The 19,330-nt window shown below is 42.1% G+C and overlaps 1 protein-coding gene across 1 annotated transcript; it reads right to left on the minus strand.

Annotated features, from left to right (window-relative positions):
• Positions 1-943: 943 nt before the first annotated feature.
• ctsk (cathepsin K) lies at positions 944-17,298 on the minus strand. Its single transcript, XM_068569480.1, has 8 exons — positions 17,223-17,298; positions 15,812-15,935; positions 11,328-11,450; positions 9,248-9,397; positions 4,931-5,149; positions 3,327-3,492; positions 2,030-2,138; positions 944-1,822 (listed from the first exon to the last, which is right to left on the minus strand). Exons 2-8 carry the CDS (start codon positions 15,932-15,934, stop codon positions 1,723-1,725), a joined length of 990 nt encoding a protein of 329 aa, XP_068425581.1. The 5' UTR covers position 15,935; positions 17,223-17,298; the 3' UTR covers positions 944-1,722.
• Positions 17,299-19,330: the final 2,032 nt, after the last annotated feature.

Below are 19,330 nucleotides of genomic sequence, written 5' to 3' on the forward strand. Positions count from 1 at the left end.
TCTAAACTCCTTCAAACAATACCGTTTAGATATGCTTTTAAAGGCTGGAGGCGCACTAGCACCTCCTAGAGGCTGCGATGTGAACTACAACTCACGATACATGTGTGCCGGATGAAACTAATAAGAAACTGAAGATTTAACAGGATGAAATGATCATGAAAATTCATTTTATGTGCTTGAAGTGTGTGTGTGTGTGTGTGTGTGTGTGTGTGTGTGTGTGTGTGTGTGTGTGTGTGTGTGTGTGTGGACCAAAGTGTAGGTTAAGAAGTGCTTTTGTCCTGATGTGAACTGTGTCAAATATATTATACTATGTTACTATATTATACTATTATACTAATATTATATATATATATATATATATATATATATATATATATATATATATATATATATATATATATATATATATATATATATATATATATATATATATATATACAAATATATTTGTCAGTTGTGTTCTGGACAAAATAAAACAATATGATTTATTTTCTAAAACTGAGCTATTAAGACATGAATTATTTTCCATTTGTCTGTTTGTTATCAGCTCTCATGTGAGGCGAACTCCTCTTGTTTCCTTTAAATCAATTAATCAATTCATTCATTATTAACATTTTAATATTTTACAGACATTCCCACACAATCTCAATAGCTTTTGTTTATTTCCTGAACCACTTCAAGTTGCAACAATAACACATTTAGTTTCTCAGAATGAAATAAATGAATGAAAAACTACAAGTATTACAACTGCTTAATGCTGCATTCATGTAGCAGCAGCCTCTGTTAGCACCGTTAGCTGCTAGCCGGCGGCTCAGATCATAAAAATAGGATGTTAAGTATATGCTGCCAAGCCTCACATATAAAGGCATTTCTTTTAAAATAGCATTTTAACATTTTTTCCCCCGCTTCTCCAACAGTTGAAATGAGGACATTAAACCATGCATTTAACTTAAAAATGAAACTTTTATTCATAGAAAACACCAATAGTGCTGAACAGAAAAAACAAAACAAAAGGCGACATGATCGACAGAAGAAGAAAAGAAGAGGACGATTTTAAAAAGGAACCGACTCTGCGTCGGGAGGAAAGAGGAGCTCCCATTGTCCAGCAATGCTTGCTGTCTCAGTGGATTTGAACTTCTCAGAGGATGATTAAAGCCAAAGCCCCTGTGGGACTGTCCCCTGCAGGTTCGTGGTGCGGGCAGATTTCAAAGTGCTTCAAATAACTCAAGATAAATCAAACGTCCTCATGGGACACATTCAAGGACATTGGAATCCAAGACTTCTCACAACGTTTCACACAATGTTTAAAAAGTTTTTTTTTAAAAACCACACAAAATAAAATCCTCCGTTTTCTCCGTCTCATGGATGTGTTATAGAGCCGGACGCTCAAGATGGCGCCCCTTCAGTTCAATGAGAGTTGCTCGCCTGAGAGTTTCCTGCTTCCCGGATGCTTCCGAGGTTGCGTTGCCCACTGGATCTGACAGTAGTGTTAATCCCAGCATGCACCTGGCCTCATGTAAACCGTTTAGCAGTGAAGTAAAGTGAATGTTTTTTATTTTATAAGGCATCTCTTTTCCAATTTGTTCTTTGAGCTGCATTTTTTTAATAAGTTTTTAATAATACATACGTGGTTGGAATGAACCCTGCGTACATTTTCAAGTGCATTTTTTGTTTTGTATCTTGTGTGTGTAGTAGTCTGAGCGAAGCCCCCCTTCGTCCTCCTCACATGATGGGGTAGCTGGCGAGGTTGGCGATGCCGCAGAGGTTACCGCGATTACGGGCCATCAAGACGTAGCCCTGCTTGCCCCACTTGTCGCTCCAGCTGTCAGGGAAAACACACACACACACACACACACACACACACACACACACACACACACACACAAAGAGATGGAGAGAAAGACACATGAGAGGTGTTGAGCACCGCCGGGAGAAAAAAATCATTTCCGTTCGTCACCAAGATGGCCGACAGGCGAGCCACCTGATGCCGCTCTGGACGTGTGATGATGTGTCCCTTTCCCCCCCTCACCTGTTCTTGACGATCCAGTATTTCATCCCCTTGCTGTTCACTCCGAAGCCCACTGCCAGCACGGCGTGATTGATGTCCTCTTTGTTGCAGTTGCGGTCGTAGTAAATACCTGGACACACGGTGGCGGAGAGGAAGAGTGAGCGAGGACACGTTCAAAGCTGGAAGGGCACGGATTTCTTGATTTTTTTTTTCGGAAATCTGATATCACGTTTTCACAGTTTTACTGTTACAGTTTGCGTGAGATGCTTTTAATTATTCTGTTTAAAGTTCAAGATCAAGAAAGTGTTCGTGGTATTGAAAACTTGACCATTCTGTCATAAATTGTACGGCAATGAACTGTTTATGGAAAAATACAAGTAACAGGCCTTTTCTATAGAGCACTGTACTCATTTTTCAACATATTCATATACTGTCATAATCTCCTCTTATAATAGTTTATAATATGGCGCAGTCTGTCAATTCCCTCCTGGTTTAGCGGACTGCAGTCGTTCATCAAAAATGCGTTCGCAAAACAAGACAACAGTCATTTCAGTCATTTTGTTTTTGTCAGCGGGATCACTTTAAAATCTGTCAGGAAATGATGGAAGGAGACCAACGGCCGCAGTGATTTGTTGGAGGAAGAGCTGCAGGCGACAAGCGGCGTGCAGCATGAAATCTGATCGCAGTTATTAATGACTTAGTTTTAATGTGTAATAACATGCCTCCTGAATGATGGGATTGTCGTACACACTGTTACAAAAGAGTGAGTGCCGGAAAGGTCTGAAGAAAAAAAGGAAGTGATGTAAAAAGTGTTTGTAGTTGAAGGAAGAAAACATACCAAAGTGGCAAAATAGAAAATGCTGCAAGTTGTGTTTTTAATGACACTTCTTAAAGGGCCAGTGTGTAGGTTGCAGATTGCCACCAACTGAAACTTCTTCTGTGTGCAAAGTGTGTTGGAGCACATGTTTGGTTTGGCCTGGCTGGGCTTCTGTAGAAAAAAGAGATTTATTGCTATTTTTCTTCCATAAAATGCCTTCTTTCAGAAAACATCCCGAATAGACTTTTCGGTGTTTATTTCTCGGTCAACGAGGAGATATCGAAGATCCCCTCTGGAAAAATCTTTGACTCTAATAAGTAAAATGAAACATACCTTTATCCAATGTCTACATTTCTGTAGGTCTTAATGTGATTAAGGGGACGTTTAATGGTGATATTCATTAGTTCCTTTCAAGTTAAGTGTCTTTCCTTGATAACATAATAGTGTGACATCATGACCCAGATCAGAGTCAGCAAACAGACATCCGAGCGCCTCGCTGACCTTTCTGGTAGAACTGGAAGGTGCCGAGCGCGGCGTCGATGCCAACGGAGATCGGACCCACTTTGTACACAGCCTTGGCCAGCGCCTGCTCGTCGCCCACCGGGACCTCAATGTAGCCTTTGCACTCAGCCGCCCTGCCCGATGAATTGTAGCGGCACGGCTGGTCCTTCAGGACAAAGGAGGAGGAAAAAAATACAGAATATACTGGTTAAGGTTTCTGTATTCTGTGAAAAAAAAATAAAAAAATGTCAATGACGAAAGCAAATTCAAGCTAAGAAATGTTTGCCAACTTAAAGAGCAATGCGATCAATTTAAAAACTGTGTGATCACAAACCTTAACGCTTTCACACTTTATACTTAAGGAAGCGAAAACAAAGAAACCACAAAAATAAGCAGAAATGCAGAGAAAAAACCTTCATTGTTCCCATCATTTTTCAACAAGAATGGCAAACATTTGATTCAAATGTGCAGCGTTTCCTTGTCTTATGTTGTAGTGAATTCAATATTTTGGGGTTTTGGACTTTGGTTCTGGCAAGACATTTGATGACGTCACATTGGGTAATGTGCTGGAATTGTCCTCCGTTTTCTGCTGTTTTATTGAAACAATGCAACTTTAACTTTTTACAAAAAGTCGTACTTCCTTTTTGCACCAATAGTTGATTCATAAGGCAACTGTTAGCTTTGTCAGGCAATGCAAGAGTTTCGACCTCATGGTTTCCAATAAACCACCTATGCAATAAATATAGTGACTGTGTTGAAGATCAAAGTGGAACAAAGGGTATGAAAGGGTTTTGCTCTTGTTGACGCCTGATTGGGTGAAGTGAGGAACCACAGACCGCTTTTGGTTTCAGTCAGCAGCTCCGTTGGGGTAAACAGGACATTTCGGCAACTTGTGCTTTGTTGTTATTAAGTTTGTGATGTCTGATGTTGTGACATTTTAACGCTATTTGGATGGAGGCTTCACATAAGCCCAGTGGGGTTTCTGCCTCTTCCTGCACTGTGATAGTATTTACTGATTATGGATTGTTTTACTTTTGCTTGTGTATTTTAAAATTTGTGCAAATAAACTAAACATTTCTTCCTGAGAATTTGATGAGAAGATGAACACCGCTCTCATGCTTCATTATGAAGGTTGAGCCACCAACCACTTAGCTTAGCTTAGCTTAGCTTAGCACAACAACTGGAAACAGGACAGAATAGCTAGCCCGGCTCTTTCCTACTGCTTCGTTTTGTTTTAGCATTTAAAAGCTTGTTTCTTACAAGCGCCCCAATAACTGAGTCCATTGCAACTCTGAGTATTCTGGTTTCCTGTCAAAGCATCATGGGAACTGTAGTTCCAAAACTTACAGCATGCTTATCCTTAAAGTGAGACAAACCATTGTACGGGTGAAAAAGTCCAACAAGACTAACGTTCTTCTCTTTTAACAGAACAGGAAGTCACACCAGCAGCAGCAGCACATGACAGGAAAGACCAACGGAGCATTTAAAGCTCCGTTCCTGCGAGGGCGATACCTCAGTCACGGGACACTGTGACGCACTGAGGTGGGCTTGAACCACTAAATGATAGTTCTTACTCCACATGTACCGCGTCAGGGCTTCCTTACCTCTCCGGCATACGGGTAGGCCTCGTCCGAGTCGATGCCTTCGTTTTCCTGCACGTACTTGAAGGCGTTGGTCATGTATCCTCCTCCGCAGCCGTTGTTCTCCGTCACGCAGTCCACCAGGTTCTGGGGACTGAGGTCCAGCAGCTTCCCCGTCGTCTTGGCCAACTGGCCCTCGAGGGCCCCGGCCGAGCTGAAGGCCCAGCAGGAGCCACAGGAACCCTGTCGGGGGTGGATGACAGAGAGGAGAGGTCAGGTGGTTTTAGTTGATAACGATATGCACATGGAGCCTGACACAGGCCGGATGATGGTGTAGAATAGGAGTAAATATGCATGTTATATATTTATTATGTATAATATTTTATTTTATAAGTGGCTTTCCATCCTGGCAGACCTTTATCTAAATCACAGAGAGTAGTTCTGGAGGAAAAATCCCAAACAAATGTTGTCGTTGTTGCTTCTCAGCTGTGAAATTGTGCTGCTTGTGAGAGTAAACTGAATATCTCGGGTTTTTCTTTTCGTAAGTGAAAGGAAGTAATCTAAAGACAGCCCCCTCCGGGGCTTTCGGTAAATTGTGAGTCTTTTTTTAACCCACATTGAAAAGATAATTAGCATATTAATCAGTGATGAAAACAGCATCCGTACACTGCATTCATTTCTCATCAGCCTCGAGGGAAATCAAACTGATAGATGAAAGAGGAAAAAACTAAAAGCTTGTGCCTTCCCCCGTCCGGCCACTGGGAGGCACACATTTCTCAGTGTGTGCATGTCACACACAAATGTGCTGTTTTATCAACAACACAGTGCCAGAGCCACTGATGTATGTTTAAAGATCGCCTGTGCAGGAAATACTCAAAAATATAGAACGCTCGTGTGAATGTTAGATTAATTCCAGTGTTTTGAAGACTAATAATAAAATATATAAGTATATATACTGTATATAATGTCTTTGTGTGTTGCTCTTGTGGTGGGGCCTTTTGCATGTCCGTACCGAGGGGCCCTTTGTCTCTAAAGGCACCCGTGGGTGCACCTCTAGTTTCATGTAAATAAAATAAAGTCTTCCTCTAAAGCACAGGGCTGCTGTGTTCACGCTCTCAGTGATGAAGTAGTAAAACACCATCAGAGTCGCTGTCTGACTATAAATTCTCGCCCGTCTTCGAGTTAAAACCTCTGCTGCTCCTCCAGGAAAACACCCGGCTGCTGGGAGTTTTTTAAAACGTGGATGCCAAGCGCATCATGTCGCCGGAGGAGGTTGTGAATGCGGCTTTGAGCGCCGAGTAGAACTGAAGTTTGCCTCAAACAAACAAACAGAAACATCAAACTGGGATTCAGACATCGTGCTTCCGTCGGGGAGGAAGCAGCAGACTTGTTAGTATGCAGAGAGTGAAGTCACACTGCTGCATAATTCATGAGCGGCAGGAAGCGGCTCAATAAATCATGTCTGGAGCTGCGGCTTGACTTTCATCCACCAGAGGGCGACAGAGTCCTCCACATTGACTGACAAGTAAATATGAAAAGCTTTTCTACGTCTACTTCTAAAACCATCTGACATTCATTTTTCAAATGTTTGCACGTTATGATGTATTTTTTTTGTGTGTGTAGACTAATAGTCTATATAATTACATATATACATACTGCTAATTACTGCAAATGTCTGAACTGATGAAGCCTACATTTGGGTAAATTCATGAACAAAATGATGCATATACATTTGCAGAAAAACATTAAAAACTCTCTTTTGTTTCCAAATACACTAAACCTCAAATCGTATAAAACAACAAATAAACTATACCACTGAGTACTAATTAATCAAATCAGTAAGATATGCCATTGCATATTAATTCTCAACCCTGCTGAGCTTTCAGTGCTTCAGTCTCAACCCTGATGCTCATTAGATAACATCCCATCGTTCTGCGGCTCTCTGCCCGCGAGCAGAAAGCACGACACATTTCAGTCTACCTCCTTCCTGTCCTGCTCAACCCTTGTTTACATAAACACGGCCCGGCTGTCCGATCGACTCATAATGACTAATTACATGTAATAACCAAACTCATTGCTGTGTTTTCAGAGTCCATTAGCAGTGAGAACAGGCTGTTTCCTCCGGGAGGTTACAAGATCGTGTGCTAACTGGGGTTGTGTGCTTCCTTCACTTTTCTGGAGCATGAATGAAGGTTGAAAATGGAGATTTTTTTTTTTTTTTGTGTGCTTTTTTTTCACGGCTACAAGATAAAATATTCACTACATTCTCAAAATCTGATTTTGAGCTCACATGCTGCTGCGCCGTCCCTCAAGTTGGAGGACATTTTTGAATATTTTCATTTGAATTATAGTACTTAAAAAAAAGGCGTTTAGGTGTAAACCTTGAATCTCGAGGATGCGTTCATCTTTTTTGTTTAGGATTTAGAGTAAAAACAAAGAAGTGAGGGTAAAGGATGAACATGATTGAGTTACAAGGTGTCTAAAGGAAAGTAACAACTTAATATTAAGACTTTTATACTTGTGCATAATGATTTGAATATTTGCACAGCATCCTTTAAAGGTAATACATACATTCTTTATTTCTAATATTATATTCCATTCACAGTTTATTTTACATCGGCTCCAGCCTATGAATGGTGGCCGGGGTCTAACACACACAGGACTTTCACTCAGGAGACCGCTGTTTATGTCCCATATGACACCATAAACCATGACTTTACACTCAATCATGTAACTTAAGGGCGACGCGTCTGAATTCGACGTCCACGTATCTCGTGGTTTGCAGGAATGTAGATCAGCAACTTAGTTTTTCTGGCCGACCGTTTGCGTTCTTTATACGTTCCCATTTGATTAGTTTCACTTCTGCCTGCAACAGCTCCACACTACACTACAGAAATCAGAGAGTTTCCTTCTTAGCAATTTGCCTGCAAACAGCCGTGGGACATTTTCCTCAGTTTTCCCCGAGCCCTCAAACAAACAAACAAACACCATCAAATGCGTAAACCCCAGCAGCACTTCTATCTGTAGATTCATATTTGTTATTTCAGCTAATGAGCAAACTGACTGAGGAATAGGAAAGCTACAAAAATACAACTCTCTCCGTCATCGTGAAATAAGGGCCGTTCCTGATTTGATTCCAATGAACTGCCACGTTGCTTTTTCAGCCCCATGTCATCTCAGGTCATGTCTGTTTTGATCGTGTCCTTGAAACTATTTAATTGTGTGTTACCAGTTCTCGCTCATGTTGGAATTTTCTATTACATAAGCACTGTCCTCACTCGGGTTTGCTGCGAGTCCAGTTCCTCCATTTTGACATGCACTTCCCTGCAACATTAAATACCCGCCACGCTGCTGTTGTTTCCACCTCGTGACTCCGAGTGTGAGTCAGCATGTGCTCCTGGAGCGACCTGCTGAAGCGGGAACTTCCACAGAGCAGGTTTACAGTGCTTTGCTCACCGTTTGCTTGTCCGTGGACAGATTTTATAGCAGCAACCGTTCAAGCTGGAGCCCAAAACACGATTTAGACGCGCCTTTGAGATTCAATCAAAAGGTCGAGTTCGAAGAAGGCCGTGGTCTGAGCTATTGGTTCCTCCCAATTTACGTCCATGGCCCAGATTGAAGTCACCCCCTTGGCGTTACTTTCTATAACTGTATTGCTATAGGTTTTGGAGAAAAAAACCATCATGGTGGTGGGGTTTAACATAAGTAGATTACGCGGCTGTGGCTCAGTGGGAAGAGCGGCTCATCCTTTAATCACAATGCACAAGTCAAACTTCCCGTATGTACCTGTCTGTGACCTTTGTATTACACTTGAAGTGACGAACACAAGTCTCCCCTCCCACTTGCCCATGTGACTTTTTTTTAGGCTATAATACGACTTCGTCTCACTCCTGGATCGCTGAGCGTCTGTTGATGACATGAATAGTTCATTTAAAGCCCGATGTGTCTTAATGGGGGTGCATTGTGTTTTTTCCAGTCATTCTGGTGGATTAAACCTCTGCTCTGGTTGAAGGTAGGTGGAGCTTTGATGGGAATTTATTAGGTCACAAATCTGCGGCCGGACGGCGAAAGCTCACGGAAGCCGCTTTGCGCTGATCCGTACCGGCGGTGAAGGCGTTAAGCAGACCAACCGTCACCAGACCAACCGAGTCGCTCTTCACCTGTGAGGTCTCTCGTAAAACCAAAACGTCCGCTTATCTTTGGAAGAGAACGCTTTGATAACCTCAAATGAATGCCTACACCAAAATAAAACACAACCTCGAAGTTCTCGAGAGCTGGACGAGATGGGATGAGCCGTTGTTGCGTTCACACAGTTTGAGTTTTGGCATACGAGGGTCTCACCTGGTCCTTCACTGCAGTCACCATGCCCTTCTTGCGGTAGTCGATGGATTTGGGAAGCTTGGACACGGTGTGGTCCGGAGAGGTGAAGCTGCGCTCGCTGTTCATCGGGACCTGCAGGCCGGTCATCTTCTCGGACACTTCCTCTGACGTCTGCGTGAGAAGAAACACGGTTAATGTTTTATATTGAGGTTTTACGTTAAGAATAAAACTATGAATGCAAAAAAAAAAGGGTCGGGTTTCTTCATCACAGCAAGATGCAATGAATGCAGAAAGTTGAGGATTACAGGTTGCGCCACTCTATAGATGGTATGAAACTTCCTGGAATAATCTTGTGACATAGAAATGTGTTGGGACGGGAACGAGAGAGGAGAGGGAGAGAGGATTTATTTTTAGACTTAAGACAAGAACAAGTGAAGAAGATTCGGGAGGGGGAGGATTTGATTCAGCAGGGAGGATGGAAAGTGTTTCATGAAGGGATGGGTTCAGCGGTTTACTCCAAAGTGAAATGTAATTTTTTTTCTGCGCTGTAAAAATGTCAAAAAGTGACACCAGAGGAGGAACAAAAGTGCAAAGCTCCAAGATTTGCAAAACAATGACGTCAAGGAAGAAGCAGAAGAGGAGGATGAGAGGGGACTCCTGGTTATTACTGATACGAAGCAATCATTTGAAATTATATCCTGCCTTTTTATTATTATCAGAATTCCCCAGTGCTTTCATTACAGCTCGGTGCACAAGCTGAGAGATCGTTAACGGACCATCTGGGCCTTTCTTTCATTTCACTTAAGTGCAAGATAAAAAAATTAAAAAAACATCCCTCATCCCGTCCACCTGTTTCTACACATACACAAGAAATTGGTCATTTATCTAGAATTCTCGAGTGTGTGTACATGTTCTTGTCCCTTGTTTTTACTGTTATTGCTTCCCACCTATTTTTGATGTACGGCTTCCTGCAGCAGCTTGCAACTGGATGCAAAAACAAGCATCAGTCATCGTGACACACGTCAGCGACTCCAGCTGATCTGAGCGCACCAAACCCATTTGGTTTCCCCTCGGCGGGCTCAGCGAGAAGACACAACTGAATCTGAATCTGTGACACGTAGGAGCTGGGTCTTTTTTTTTTTACAGCGTGCTAATGAATGCATTTAGCACACGGCTCAATTATCCCTTGCTACAGTTGCTAACAGCTGTATCTCACAGAGTTGAAAATGGGTCACGGCTGAGTGATCTTCTGGAGCTGCAACGATTAGTTGATTGTTTTCTTAATGAAATCGTTCAAGATGATCGAGCAATAATCCCGCTGTAAAAAGCTATTTGCTAGAGACGTAGTGGAGTAATGCAGTCACTTTCCCTCTGTGTGGGCCGAATGGTCCATCATTTCGTGTCCTCCAAAGTGAGAATTTGATGCTTTTCTTTGTCATCTACGTGACAGGAAACTGAATCTCTTTGGGTACAAAACAAGATATTCAAAGTCGTCACCTTGCTCAGAGGAAAATTAAAGCCAGAATATTGATAGAGAATGAAAAGACTTCTTGGTGAGTTCATTTATTTTTTGAGAATTATCTGGGAAACCTTCAATGTGCGATACAAGATCAGTTCCCGGCGGCCTGGGAACGGCAAACACGTGGTGTGGTTCCTCGGCATGACAGTTGGTATGTTTTTACTTCATTAATCTGAAACAGCTGTCTGGTGTTGGCACCACAGCCGCAGGGTCAAGCCTGTGATATTATTGCAATATTAAATGATGATGAAATAGCAACTTCATTGGTTTTTTTTGGCAATTAAAACCAAAACTGCCTACTGCATGTTGCGGAAACAAGCATTTTCTGATTCATGTCATTGGCTATGGAGCATTCAGCTGTTACTTGACATTCCTGTGCCATTAACTCTATAATATTTCAGGTGATCCGGTTGGAGAGGCCAGACATATCATTTATTCTATTTCTGGGGACATAAATGAAAAAAAAAACCTTGATGTCAAAGTACAGAAGGGAAAAGAATGAACCCCTCTTCGGGCACCCGATATGGGAGGAAGCAAATACCAGAAATGTGGCCTCAAGCGTGCAGGATGGCTCAGACTCACCATGTCGCCCAGGTGGTTCATCCCCAGCTCGTAGGAGTGCATGCCCAGCGCGGCCTCCTGGTTGTGGGCTTCGATCATGCGCGTGTTCTTCTCCCAGATGGCCCTGCGGATCCCCTCTTCATCCTGAGACAAACAAGTGCAATGTGTCACTTTGAGTCAACACGAGAACTGAGTGACGCGCAAAGGATTATGGGATAGCGGAGACCGCTTGTGGCCTCCAAGTTCAGACGTTCGAAGTCTGCAATTATTTTGAAGAAGGTACTTCAGCACGCACGATGATGTATTAGGTCTACATGAACTTTGGAGGATCAGGTCTTTTCACCTGAGGTCTTAACATAATGCAGAGTCTTCACTCTTAAGTTGTGCTTCCCTTCCTTCCTTCCCGTGTTAACACCTGCCAGCTCAAAAGAGATTAATCTGGGCAAATAGGGCACATTTACGTTTTAATTAGAGAAGAAAGGAAGCTTGCCTGTGTTCCAGCCCCATTTCATTAATTAGGCCAATTAAACCAGCGCACATTCACACAGCAATCTCCCCTACAGCTGAAACAGCAGCATAGCTGTCCAATGCAACTGGAAGGTGCCTTAAATATTGCTTTACCCCTTATTTCTGAAGAATATTTGCACCTCATCACCACTCTGTGTGCCTATTATGAGCTATAGCGTCTGATTTGCATTTCGTCCGTCTCAATCTGGGAATGAGATACAGCCAAGTGTTTGGTTGGTTACCTGACAACATCCACGCTCCACTCAGTATTGGTAGTCTTAACACCCATTAGCATAACTATAATGTTTATTTCCGTCTTGATATCCATTCCAGTAATGGGAAAATGCAAATGACGCGCAGAGTCTTTGGTTCTATTTAAGTGATGTCAGTTCAAGGAGGGGTTGAATTAGAGGAACTGTTGGAGGAATACTGATTGAAATCACGACGAGAGAGAGAGAAAGAGAGAGAGAGAGAGAGAGAGAGAGAGAGAGAGAGAGAGAGAGAGAGAGAGAGAGAGAGAGAGAGAGAGAGAGAGAGAGCTGCTGATAAACACATGAATGTCAACGAGACGCAACGTAATGACCACATGAACACACACATTCAAATAAATGCATGCCGATATAAACAATGATTTAAGAGACAGACAATCACACACTGTACATGAACCCATGCTCATGCAGCACTCTAGATTAAATCCACAAATGCATCTGTACACGCACACACACGCACACACACACACACACACACACACACACACGCACACACACACACACACAGTGGTGACCTCTAGCCAGCGGTGAACAGATGCTCAGTAAGCGCTCAAGACGTAAGTCTGTGGTCGGCTCGGGTTTAACACCAAATAAACAACATTTTCTTTCTTCTTCGCAGCCAGGAGTTTGTGCAAAATTAAAAATCTAATAAAAGCATAGGTGGGAACTTTAGCGACAGGGAAACTGTGAAAGGAGAGTGAAATATAGAGTGGGAGGAGTTGCCTCTCTTGAACATTTTTGAGTTTCCATGAGTAAATATACCAGATGATTGAAGTTAACCTCAATCTAAAACCAAATTTGCAAGACAGGGTGAGCTGTTCATTTGTCCACGTCCTCGATTAAAATGTCTTAATTTTCCCGGTTAAACCTGAACAGAATCTGCTTCATCAAACTGTAAAGTGTCAGCTTGGTGAAAGTGGGTCTGCAGCTCTTTTTTGTGAATGAACTTTTCTGAATCACTGGCTCAGGATGAGAGAGATAAAGCGACTGTAAATTCTCCTTGTGCACGTCCTGCTTTACTTTTGGTTCTCTGTTCTCTGACTCCATCTGTCTCGTTTCTCGGGGCCAAAACAAGGAAGTATAGCAACCAGTGCCGGCCTCGCATTTCTTATTTTTTTCTAGTCAACATTGTTTCCCCGCAGCACAGAGCCTATTTTCTTTCTCTCTTATTTGTCTGGTGAAAGAAAAACACAAGGGCATATTTTAACATGGGTGCTAAAGATTTATAGTTGATGACGTTAGATAACATTCTAACTTGTAAGGAGGAAGAGCAGCTGCAGTGTGTTGAGGACAAAGTATACTCTACACATCTCAACTAAAGAAAAACATCACACAACTATAACCAGATCAAAGTCAAATCTGGTGTGTTAATCATCTAGCTTGTAATGTATTTACAGTTCATGCATTTCTAACTCCTTCTCTCACAGACCGCTGTTCGACCAGCAGATATGCCGACACAACCGTTTAACACGGCCTCATCATGCACCTTTCTACCCAATCCCGTCTCCTGAAAATCACATTCATATTCACTAACTAACGCATCAGTTTATACGTTTTGAAAGAAAAGTATCGCAGCATCGATTATGTCACAAAATGTGGAACATATGTGCAAAAAGCTCGCTCACAAAGGATTAACGTGACTTTGTGTAATATCGTTAAGCAGAGCAACCACAGCGACATTCATCGTGTGCATGTGTTGACGGATGATATGGACTTGGAGGACGAGACACAACATGTTTACGTTATCAACATTTCACTGAAACCACAAATCCCTCCTAAGCACTTTGGTTGTGTGAATCTAAAGCGCACACTGACGGACTGAAGATGCACACGCTGGTCTCTGGCAGCAAACTCCTGCACTCAGTAACCCGGCTATCATCTGACTCACCTCCACAACCACCAGGGGAAATAATCCCGGCAGCAGTTAATGCATTTGCAAAAAAAATAATTGGGGAAAAATAATTACTACTAGGCCTCCAGTACATTAATTAAGTTTATTAAAGACAAGTGAATGAGAGTTGATGAATCCTACGTATTAGGGCGGATTTAACCTGCCAGATGTGACTCAGACACCAGAAGTCATCAGAAACTGTTGGAAAAGGGGAAGCCCTTTAAAAAAACTTCGGGAGAAATGCGAAAACATCTTTTCCACCGAGGAAAGCCTTCAGTCGTTCTTTGCTCTTCTTTCAATTAATAAATATGCTCCAGTTCTGATATAACTGATGTTATATTGCAGCATCTGCACTAATCTCTTCAGGAGAATCCAGCTGCTGTGCAACGCAAGGGCACATTGACTTTGGGAGAAACTGTCCTCGCGTCATTCTTTTGGAGATATTCTTCTCCGAAATGAGGAATACAAGGAACTAGACATGGCACATGTGCGAAGTTTGAACCTGCTGCCTCTTCAGTACACCTTAACAAGCATTTCAGACGTCTCAGTTGGTGCTAATAATAATTACAAAACGCTGCTTGTATGCTGATGACCTCATACTATCCACTTAAACTTCAACTTAAAGCATCTAACATTTCGGTGGACTGAACCCTTCGCCCCCATTTTTATCTTTGAAATCATAAAGTATAAAAAGAAAGATGAACTATTTCAATCGTGTTAAATGACAAAATAAGAGAACATATACACATGACTAACATGTCGTGAATGTCGGAAAAACAACAACAAAAAAGCTTAAGATACTTAAAGTGACGTAAATCTTTTATGTTTAATGTTCTCTCAACAGAGCTGCAGCGTCCGGACGGGCTGACGTCAGCAGAAACCGTTCAGCCGGTTGAGAGACGAGACGAGCAGGAAGCCGACTGGCCGTTTAATTGAGTTGGCTTTGGACAGACAGTGAGTCCAACACAAAGACGTCCACGTGTTGAGCAAATTACCGAAACACAAAGAGAGCAAAACGAAGAAAAGAGGGAACACAAAAAGCCTGAAGACAGAAGAAAGGACGAAATAAATGTCCACTGTTCTAGTCAGTAACGCTTTCAAAATAAAAGGGTCTGATTAAAGTCACAATGGCAAAGGACATTGTTCAATAAACTCAATGCTTTTTGTTTCTACAACTCCAGTGATAATGAACATTTAACATCCTCTCCCGCTTTCCCGCTGTCTCTCTCTGAGCTTGCTGTGATGTCACTTTGATGTCATCGAAAAAACAATTAAAGACAGCCTATAGTTTACACTGGTGTTTGGTTAAATACATGCACACTGGGCTGCTTTTTTTTTAACCATTTTTATTCATTCTTTTCTTCTTACTTGTTTTGGCCCCTGTTGTAGTCTCTCTGGGTTCATTAATGCTGCATTTATGGTTCTTTTGGCTCCTGTACAGCACTTTGTGACCTCTTGTCTGTGATAAACTTGACCTACTTACTGCAATCCTTGAGGAATTTGCGTCACTGAAGTTTGGAGAATTTTGCATTCAAAGTACGTCAGGTTTTCATAAACCTTATCGATGCATTTCTTTAAAAAGGAACACATGGGATTTGATCCGTTATTAAAATACGAGGGGTCGCCACAAGAGTCCACAGAGTCATAGAGGTTTGCATGGTTTATTTTTTCTCTGAACTTCTCCTTTTCTCTGTTAAGTTTTAAATTGTTGTGGCAAGGCAAGTCACGAGAGGCCGTTCCTCACCAGAAGAAACAAACAGCGTCGCCGCGACAGAGAGGTCTGTTTTAACGATGATTATGGTTCTGATGGAAGAGCTTTCTTTCTTTCTTGGACTTACCAGGCCGTTGTATTCTCTCCGGTGTGTGATCTTCCATTCCTCCCACTGGCTGTCCAGGAAGGCTTCGTCCAGGTGGCTCAGGGCCGAGGCCGCCAGCAGCAACACGCACACACCCTGCAACATCCTGACGGAGCGACAACACAACGAAAGCCTCGTGTTTTATATACATCAACTCAGAGAGAGAGAGAATTATTTATCAGTCGAAGCTGCTGTGAAAGAAAAGAAAGGATATAAAATGAATCAGTTTTTTTCATGGCTTCTTTGTAAACTGGTTTTACTGTCACATGATTGCTTCACTGAAGACACGTATCATGCTGGTTTAGATTCCCTAGGAAACCCTCCAACAGCTGCACAGGAGATAACAGCATCCCATCCAGAGGTCAGTGGCAAACAATAGACATCTTTTCCCCCCTCTTTTGCCACGAGCATGAAACTTGAGGATAATGGATATCGCCCGTCAGCAGCTTCACACCAGACGTATAAGCACCAGCAGCAGATCAGCAGATCAAAAAGAAACCAACTCAAGTGAGCAAAATGGAAAGGACCTTTTGTTTCTTTGTGTTCTTTAAGTTCGCTTGCTCTCTCATTAGGGATTCAAACACTTTTCCAGTGCATTTTCAACTGCAGACTGCAGGAAAAAAGTCTCAGCAGCCTGAACTTTTTCCTCCACTTTTGTTTCTCTTTTGCTTTCTTGCCATCTGTCGTTCATCAGCGCCTCCCGGTTCTTGTCTTGTTTTGTTACATCCCGCCTCTAATCTGCATTTGCGTTCCAGCGAAGGCCGCCGACCCGTTGAGTTTAACTCTAAACTCAACTTAACTTTGAGGCTCTGCAATGCACTGGGCTGCATCCCACACACATATTGATTACATCTTGTCTGGCTTCACCCTCGGGGGATTTAATGGACACGCCATTATTTAAATAGCAGTGTCGTGATCTATGCAAATCATTTACAGTAAATCTGATAAACAGTGCGAGTCGCAGTGTGAGTCATAAGAATTCTGCCCATAGAAGTTTCTTTGTTCTTTAGAAGTTCATCACAGCGCGAGTCCATGTCTTGAATGACACGAGTACGTCCCACTGACTCTGCTGAGGTCAAAACAGCTGCTGGTTAAATCTGCAGCTCTGATTTCTGAAACCCTTTCTATTAAAAAAGGTACAACTGGGTCAAAAACATTCTCTAATTATAATCCTATGAACGCTAATTACTTTCGCAGCTGACATAAATACTTCTGAAAGGAAATAGACTTAAAATAATCAATGCAAGGAAGATAGTTCTGTTCATTGTTCCATTTCAAGTATTACTCAACCTGCATCTTTAGACTGAGATCAACACACTTTAAGCTGACCTTTAAGAGAAGAAATCCTCTTAAGGGTCAGAGAAAGAAGAAATTCACCACAACTGAACCTTACCTCGAATCCAAAAGTCAAAAAGAGTTTGGTGAAGTTTTCTTAGTGTTCTCGGTGTTCCTGTGCTGTCGAAGGAGTGTGTGTGTGTGTGTGAGTTTTTATTGGTTGGAGTTTGAGGAAGTACGGTCTGGGGAGGAGTTTCCTTTTTTTCTTTTTTTCCATGCAGGGGAATTACATCTGGTTTCACTCAAATAGAAAATATCCCGAAAACAGATGATGTCAGGTGTCGGGTTACGCAGCCGCGTCTGAACAACTTCACAGAGCTGTCGGTGAACTCAGCGCCCCGTTGCATTGTGGGGCACTGCTTGAAAAATGAATAAGACTGCTGAGTTTTTAATAAAGGTGTTGCCCTGAATTACATTCTTGTGCTCACCATCACAACCCCCTAACATAAAAGTATTCAGTGCTTAGTTCTTAAGAATCACAATGAAATGAAAGAGGAATGAATGGATGAACCTCGAGACCGTCTGACACAAAATTGACTTTCTTTCACCTTTTTAGATCATTCAAACATTTTTTCCCATGAAAGCAAGAATGTAGAAACATGTCCGGTCATGTCAACCAGATGTTAAAGGTTGTTTCAACCTGCAGTTTATTTGTAATACTTCCTCTCATGTAAAGTATGATTTCACAGGATTTATATTGTTCATACCAAGTGTGAATTTTGCCCCGAACTTGACTGAAAAAACTTTACAAGTAATGACATTCACACGTTGCATTTTTCAAAAGAAGAGCAGAGAATACGTTTTTAGCATTAATTGTGCATGAACTCGACATATCAGACTTGATCCCGAGCGCTAACTTAGTTTACTAACTTATTCAAATATACTTCCCTCGACGGAGCCAAAATAGATCTTTATCATATATTTTTGTTTTCTGCAGTGTCGTCTGGTTTTTGGTTCCTCATGCTGTTAGTCAACAGTCCTGTGTGTCCGGTCTGTGTGTATATATGAACATGTTGTGTGACTCCTATAGTCACACAGCTGTCTAGTACATGTAGTCACTTATCTAAATATAAGAACGTCCCGTGTACCTCATATGTCCAATGATGCCGTGTTGCAGCAGGTTACTCACACACGCAATGAGGTCTGTTTGAACGGACAGGAGTACTGATTCTACTTTCCTCTGACCAGCGCTGCTACTGCTACTAACCTGAGATTACCGTTACACTTTTACAGTTATTATTATGACAACATCTGTCTTTGTGGGGTGGTCGTCACCTCCATGGGCGTAGTGGGCATTGTTTTCATCCACACCAGGAGTCAAACCATAATTACAAGTGCAAATCCGTGAGTGAGTGAGAGAGTGGATGAGAGAGTCTATCCGTGGATAATCTCGGACAACATAACACTTTGGGTGTTCAGTCAGGGCTGCATGCTCAAGGACCTCTTGGGTTGCGTTGACCGACGCTTTTTATTGTCTGGTTGATACTGTTGTTGACAGCCGGCTTACTCCTCACTCAAGACTCCCCCCGGCTGGTAGAGGCTACTTGAGACAAAACACACCTGAGGGCATCATCTCCACCCAGCCACAGACTAATCCCAATCCCAATCTCCGCACTCCCACACAGTCCATGAGGGTTGAGGGTTGTCCCAGTGTCAAATCTTTGAGTGGTTTCTTTGGCTCTTTCATACCAAACACTTTCCATAAATCCACATTTCTGCAGACTTTGTCCGAGGAAATTAGCCACAATTCATAGCAAAGTTACGTTAAACTCTGGGGTTACCACTGGAAGCCTGAAGACGCACTACAAAAAAAAAGACAAACAAAGAGGACGGCACAAGTAAAATTACATTGACACAAAAACATTAAGGATTAAAGATGGGACGTCAAAACAATACGATAAATGCAAGCAAAAATGTATTCATCAAACATTTAATTTAACTATTGAAGTTGTTTTCATTAATATGAGTAAATAGACTAATCAAAAATTACCTTGTGAGGTAAGAGCCTGGAAGACATTCAAATCAGGGTAAAAAGTTAAAATACATACACACAATTGCACATCATATTTTTGTCCAATTATGCATTGAACAAAAAAACTCCATTTCAAGCCTTTGCAGCCTCACTCAATAATTTAGGTGACATGAGTAAGTTCAGCGTTCAAGCCC

This window comes from Clinocottus analis, unplaced genomic scaffold, assembly GCF_023055335.1.
Source record: "Clinocottus analis isolate CAN_PGR_092001 unplaced genomic scaffold, fCliAna1.0.p SCAF_9, whole genome shotgun sequence".
Classification (NCBI taxonomy): domain Eukaryota; kingdom Metazoa; phylum Chordata; class Actinopteri; order Perciformes; family Cottidae; genus Clinocottus; species Clinocottus analis.

What these genes read in the sequence shown, in the direction of transcription:
- ctsk (XM_068569480.1), bottom strand. Translation starts at nt 15,934, where the DNA reads ATGTTGCAGGGTGTGTGCGTGTTGCTGCTGGCGGCCTCGGCCCTGAGC. An exon ending in TGACTGCAGTGAAGGACCAG is followed by an intron (nt 5,150 to 9,247) that starts GTGAGACCCTCG and finishes CACCCCCGACAG; the next exon opens with GGTTCCTGTGGCTCCTGCTG. An exon ending in CTTCCAGTTCTACCAGAAAG is followed by an intron (nt 2,139 to 3,326) that starts GTCAGCGAGGCG and finishes CCGTGTGTCCAG; the next exon opens with GTATTTACTACGACCGCAAC.